The sequence below is a fragment of the Ailuropoda melanoleuca genome, chromosome 10 (assembly GCF_002007445.2).
Source record: "Ailuropoda melanoleuca isolate Jingjing chromosome 10, ASM200744v2, whole genome shotgun sequence".
In the NCBI taxonomy this organism is placed as follows: domain Eukaryota; kingdom Metazoa; phylum Chordata; class Mammalia; order Carnivora; family Ursidae; genus Ailuropoda; species Ailuropoda melanoleuca.
In genome coordinates, this window is record NC_048227.1 from 101677186 (window position 1) to 101684102 (window position 6917).

Here is a 6917-nt window from a genome sequence, read left to right on the forward strand (position 1 = left end):
AGAAACGTGACTTTCTCTCTCACACTAGTTTTGCCGAGTCCTGGGACTTGTAGTGTTGTTACTGCTTACTAAGAACAATGCTTTTGAAATGTGCTCTGGTGATACTTAAAAGCCAGCTACAAGCCTAAATGGTTGATACCTTATTTGATACTTATGTATATTTATGTTCTTACAGCAAAATGCAAGTAATCCCGTGATGGAGGTCAAATTGTCCCTTTACAAGTGGTCCAAATGCCGCACATTTTGAGATGAGGCAACCGAGGCCCAGGTGAGTGAAGGCGCTTCCCCAGCACGGTTGGGGGGCGGGGCGGGGGTGGCTGGTGGCCAAACCCAAAATGCATGCGAGAGATCAGGCTTTCAGATGCTTGGCCCGTGTTCTCTCCACTGTGCCACAAGAGTCGTCTGGATTTAAACACATCTGTTTTGATATGGATTCACTCTGTGGTCTGTCAGGGGAGATCTGATCTAGAATCATTTAAAAATAATACACATTGTCGTATGTTACTCCTTTCCATGGCGATTCAAGTCAAAATGCATTTTGCACTCTTCATAGCATTTTGCCTAGCACCCTAAAACACGTTACATGCGATTCTTGCCCAAGCACGGTTTATAATTAAATTTGGAGGAAAGACATGCATTCTTAAAATAACTGATGACAGCGCCCAAAGTGGGAAGTGAGTCTTAGCCGTCACCTTGTCCCACCTGTCGTGTGTCTCTTAACACTACTTGGCGTCTTTGCGCCCCGCCGTAACCTGTTGGAAAGTCTCCCGGGAAGTGGAGAATGAAACCCAGTCCCCTTGGTGCCTCGGGTGCACTTGTCCACGCCCTGGGGCCTCCACTCCCGCCTTCAGAAGTGGCCNAGAAGTGGCCGGGAGCATTCCTCAGGTCCGCGCGCGGGCCGGCCTCCAGGGGGAGCTCGGCCTCCCATGAGCACACTGCTTGCGTGGTCACAGAGTGTGCGAGGCTCCTCGGGAAGAGGCCGGGTCCCTGCTGGTGGAGGCCTCCTGCTGTGAGCAGCGGCTCTGCCACCACACGGTCCACTGTGCCCAGCTAGGAAGGCAGCGAGCTCCTCCTGGGGTCGGCCAGTGACCCTTGTCACCAGCGGGGCTGCACATGCCCGAAGCACCGCACCCACTAAGTGTGTGTGTGTGTGTGTGTGTGTGTGTGCGCGCGCGTGTGTGTGCCTGCAGGTGTGCACGCGCATGTGGAGACGTGCGTTCCCAGGAGCTGGGGAGTTTCCAGGCAGAGTTTGGGTTTTTCAGGCCTCGAGTGATGCTTCATCTGGGGACCCCCAGCGTCATGACGGGGCTGTTCCTGACTCAGTGTAGACGCTCCAAGATGATGCGACTCCAGTCAAAATCCCCAAACACCGGTAGGTGGTGTTTCCTAAATCTGGACTAATCAGCTACAAATCCAGTGAGTGTCTTTTGAAAGTGTGGCCTTATATCTCTGGGGCCTGCAGATACAGGTCCTGTATCTCTAACATAAGGAAGTGTGTCAGCAAGGGGACGGAGTTTGTGAAAACTAGGACAATCCCCATCCCTTTCATGTGCAAATTATCCGTTTATTCTAAACAAGTGCATTTTATTATTTCTCACCACTCTCTTGGGGTGGTGGTTAGGCCAGCTGGGCCTGGGTTGACAGCTGGATGATGTCATCCTTTGTCCTCCAGCTGGCCTGGGCTCCTTCAAGAAGCACCTGTCACCTTTGCTGGTCTCCCATTGGCCAAGACATGTCACATGACCAAGCTGCTCTGGCAGGATTTCGAGTCTGGGTGGGCGGCAGGGGGAAGGATTATATGGACCCGGGCGCCCAGTGTCAGAGTTGGATAAACCCAACAGAGGCCAGCAGTAGGTCCCTCCTGGTGTGGGTGGGAAGGTGAATCTGCAAGCCCAGTGATCAGAGAGGTGAGGGAGGGTCTGCAGCCCTGAGTAGGTGGCACAGAGCATGAGGTGTCTGGGACGGGACAGTGGGCTGAAGTGGGGCTTGGGGGCCACAGGGAGGTGGGGCAGACAGGCCACCACTACAGTAATTTGCCTTTACTGCAGAAAGGATGGGTCCACATTATTACTACTTCTAGTTAGGCTCACATTCTTGCTCAGGTGACTAGACATTTTACTTACAAAATTTCAGGTTTACTGGAAAGTTGTACAACTCTGTTTTTGGCATTTATTGGTGCAAGTGACACAGCAGAATGGAAAATATGTGGATCAATTTCTTTGTGTGGATGAATTTATATCACCAGTCGAAAGATGATTCATTTCATCTTTCAATTTCAGATGTGTGTTGACATTTCTGTGGGAGTTACCATTTTTATCCCAATTATATGGTCAAAGGAAAAACACATTTAAAAATGTGTAGCTCAGGCGGTTGAAACTTCAACTTTTTGGATGAAATTTGGCACAAGGATTCTGGCAACATTATGAGCTGAAGTTGCTGGAGATGTATTTATTATGGCCTGCGGCCACCTCCACAGAAGTAGAATTTTGTTTGAGGTCGTAAAGAAAAAAGGCTGGAGGATTTATGGACGCGCAGGTTGCTCGGGTAGTAAGTGTAATCGGCGCTCCTGGTGATGAGGGGCGCGGGGCGGCAGCTCTGTTTTGCTCCCTGCTCCAAAACGACACAGACCTCTGTGAAAAGTTCCCGTCCTCCTCCCCTCCCCCCCTCATGCTCTGCTCCTTCCACCCTCTTCAGCTCCCCTCTCTATTCCTCTTCCTTTCTTCTGCCTGGCTTTGCCCTCCAAGACGAAGTAGCCACTCTTGTGCCCTTGTAAGTCCTGTCCCTAAACTGAATGACATAGTGATGAGATCTGCCTTGCCGTTCAGCTGGGATGGGAAATGATGTGGGCCAGTTTTCCAGAGGGGGAGGCAGGGTTTCCTTGGGAGACAAGGAGAAAATACAAGGAATTTTTAACTAGAGTTTCTAATGCAATCTTTTCCTTCTGTGCGTTCGCCTCTCTCCCAAGTCTCTGGCATGAATTTTAGGGTTTGGCACAGAGGAAGGCAGAGTCCAGGTCTGTTTCCTCCTGCGTGAAAAGCTCCTGCTTGGGAGAGGCTGCGAGAGGAGGGGAGGGGAGAGAGAACTCAAGGGGGAGCTCAGATGGAGAGAGGGGGGAGAGGGAAGGAGGGGAGCGGCCGGGAGAAGATGCAAGAGAGGGGTAAGGCAGTGATGACATTTTGTGCCCCAGCATGGTGGCTTACACGTGGAGGTAGGGTTATATAATTTGGGAGAGAGATCTGCAAGACATCCACTCAACCCAGCACACAAAGGCGTTAGTACAGGGATGTTCATTGCAGCGTTGTTTATAATAGTTAAATGTTGGAAATAACTTCCATGTTCAGTGATAAGGCAGTCGTTAAAAATTGTGGTTTTCCTTCCGATGGGATACTATGCAGACATTAACACAATGTAGGAGGCCTCTACCTGTTGACATTAAAGAGATCTATGACATATTTTTATTTTTATTTTTATTTTATTTTTTTAAAAGAGAGAAAGAGTGAGTGTGAGTGGGAAGAGAAGGGGTAGAGAGAGAAGAGAGAAAGAATCTTAAGTAGGCTCTACACCCAGCATGGAGCCGGATGCAGGGCTTGATCTCATGACCCTGAGATTATGACCTGAGTGGAAATCAAGAGTTGGACACCTAACTGACTGAGCCACCCAGGTGCCCCTCTACGATATATTTTTAGATTTAAAAAATACTTTGCAAAAATTTACAAAACAACATGTCTAGTATGATCCTTTATTTTGGTAAAAAAAATATATATAGTTATATATATATAGAAAAAATCTGGAAGACATACACCAAAATGTTAACTCATTTTGTTTCCTAAGTGGTAGGATTTAAGGGAATGCTCATTCTTCCCATATATGCATGTATATATATATATAAAGAAATACAAACTTACTTTCTGTAATGCCTGAAACTTTAAAATAATGAACATGAAAGTTTTTGGAATCAGAAAATCCTTAAAGGTGTTGTAATTTTTAAAATAAAATCTGTCTTGTGTAGCTTCAATAAGGTTAAGTCTTCTGAGAAATTTAATTCTAAGTTGATAACGAGAACTCTTTCCTGTGTACGTTTCCCCCTTTCTGTATGGTAAACTTAAACTCAAATAGGTGGTTTTCTTTCTTTTTCTTTTTCTTAAGATTTACTGATTTATTTGAGGGGGGAGNTAAAAAAAAAAATAAAATCTGTCTTGTGTAGCTTCAATAAGGTTAAGTTTTCTGAGAAATTTAATTCTAAGTTGATAACGAGAACTCTTTCCTGTGTACGTTTCCCCCTTTCTGTATGGTAAACTTAAACTCAAATAGGTGGTTTTCTTTCTTTTTCTTTTTCTTAAGATTTACTGATTTATTTGAGGGGGGAGGGGCAGAGGGAGAGGGAGAACCCCAAGCGGACGCTGCACTGAGCATGGAGCCGATGCAGGGCTCGATCCCAGGACCCTGAGATCTGGAGATGAAACCATGAGTCTGACGCTCAACCGACTGTGCCATCCCGATGCCCCTCGGAGGCAGCTTTCTAAAACAGTGGTTCCCAAACCCCAGCGTGCACCACAGTCACCTGGGGCTGTGAGCTTGCGGGGGGCTGGGCCACCCACAGCTGCAGGCTCAGCCCCAGAACTTGCATTTCCAGCGACCCCCAGGTGGGGCTGCTGCTGCTGGTCCGGAACCACACCTCCCACACTTTGAGAACGATTCCTCTCAGTAAGGGGAAAGGTCTCCAAAGTTAGAAGTCGTGATCTGTTTTCCAACTTTTCCAGAATAAGTGGGGCTCCTTTAAAATATCATATACAAAATAGAGTAAAAGAATTCCTGAATTTTCACAAGACCGTTTTTTCCCATAAACTATGTAACGTATCTGTGTGGGTAAATATCATGGACATACTATCTCCAAGCACCTGTCGGTTGAATTTGAATTCTCTTCTGTGTCCCAGTGCATGCCCCCTGACGTTCTGGAGTGACAATCACTGTCACTGTGATATTTTTGCAGCTCTATTTGATTAATTCTTGGCCTGAAGCCATTTCTCAAAAAGTCACACTGCTGCTGACATTACACGTTAAAGAATCTCAGTGAACTGGAGGTATTCACACCCTTGTTTGAAGCTTTTTAAAAACATTGTCCTGTCCTGGTTCTGTTTGTCTTACAGCTACAGCCACTGTATGGCATGCTCCAGCGTCCCTTCCCAGCTTGTCCCCACCTGTCAAGTCAGTGGGGGGCACTCCACTGGCCAGTGCCCAGGCTCTGCTCAGATCCCCTGGACCCTTTCTCACCATGTCTGTATGCTCCCCAACCTTTTTAAAGACTCCCATACTAGACATGTTGGGAGTCCTGGAGAACGGGACTTAGCTCCAGCATCCACGACTCCCTTGGGGGGCAACCCTGAGGTGTCGTGTACTGGGATTGGGCTGCAGCTACCCTCGGTGGGGCTTTGGCCCGAGAGTGAACCTTTACTGGGCCCCCCATCTCTCCTTCCTTGCTTCCCAGTTCGCCCTGGGAGCACTGCTTTCATAATCAACACATCACTTGCATACAAATTATCACAGGGTCCACTTTTGGGGCGTTCTGACTTAAGACATGGGTCCCCTGTCTAGTGAAAGGCCCCAGAAATACCCAAGTGTGTGTGACCCATACAGGATTATTGTCAACAACACAAGTGTATCATTGGGAACCTCTGCTGACTGGCGAGCACGTGTAGAGATGTAAGGCATAGCTGGTGTCCTGGAGGGATCAACTTCTTGCTTGAGAGATGGAAACAAGTAGAACAAAATTTAATAATATGCCAGGCCCAGATGTTATTTGAGACATATTAGCCCACGTTTTCATCTTCAGGGCATTTTTTGCCACCCCATGGAGTGCTGGAGCAGCCAGATGGTCCTTTTGTCCTAAGTATGACACAGAAGCCACAGGAGGACCCACCAAGAAGAAGGACGGTATGGTCAGGGCATGAGCTGTCTCAGTGGGGACTCGTGTGGAACAGATGGAAGGAAGGTCTCATGGCACCTTCCCAAAGGCTCTGCACCCTCTCAAGGTCCTGCCCTTACATGCAACTCCAGGGAAAAGAGAGAGAGACCCTGACCAAGGTTTCGTGAGATGGCGTGAGTTTCTCCTCACCATGGCAGCACGAGGCGTCAAAAGAGAAATCCAGTTGCGGCACAGAAAACGAGGGCTGAGATCCATACCCCCCACAAACACGGGGCATGGGCCAGATCCGTGGTGCCGGAGGTGGCCCCATGACGGGGAGCATATGCAACTTTCTTGGGTTCAGGGAGGCTCTGCGACGCAGGTGTTTTCTTGTATGAAGTCTCTAGTATCTTAGACCTTCAGGAGAGTGAGAGAGCTAGTGAAACCAATAAATAAGAAAAACCCTGTGCAAAGTCACACCCTCATTTATGCTTGGCTTTGACTTGCTCTACTTTTAAGCTTGCCCAAGGCCAAGTCATTCCTAATTCAGGGCTGGTTAGAACTAATCAGAAGAGTTTTGTTTAACCAAGCACAGGGAGGTCAGCCCTTTAAAAGCAAAACACTCAGAGGATTGAACTTTTATGTGCACAAATGCTTCCAATTTACTGAATCCCTCTTGTGGCCCTGAGCTGAGCTGAGGTGGCCCCTTGACCTCTAAGAGATAAACTAAGGTGGGAGACCTGTTCACCTGGCTAGTTACAATTCCTCTTTCCTTCGTGGTAAATTTTGGAATGAAAATGTGTATGTCAGACCTTTTTCCTTAAGGGACTTCTGTTATCAGTTTATTTAACTGTTTGTAATATGGAGAGAATGATATTTGCCTTCTTTTCTTTTTTTTAATGATTTTTTATTATATTATGTTAGTCACCATATAGCACATCTCTGGTTTCCGATGTACAGTTCGATGATTCATTAGTTGCGTATAACACCCAGTGCACCATGCAATACATGCCCT

The 6917-nt window shown here is 47.3% G+C and overlaps 1 protein-coding gene across 2 annotated transcripts in view; it reads left to right on the forward strand.

The window, feature by feature from the left end:
* FNDC1 (fibronectin type III domain containing 1) overlaps positions 1–6917 on the forward strand; it is a 233544-nt gene that overhangs the window by 110692 nt on the left and 115935 nt on the right. Inside the window, exons 3-4 of one of the 2 annotated variants that reach the window (XM_034669400.1) lie at positions 176–268; positions 1263–1372. In XM_034669400.1, the coding sequence (XP_034525291.1) occupies positions 249–268; positions 1263–1372 (130 nt within the window). In that variant the 5' untranslated portion in view covers positions 176–248. Of the gene's footprint in view, positions 1–175; positions 269–1262; positions 1373–6917 lie in introns of those variants that run through there. The other variant, XM_034669401.1, reaches the window with a different exon arrangement.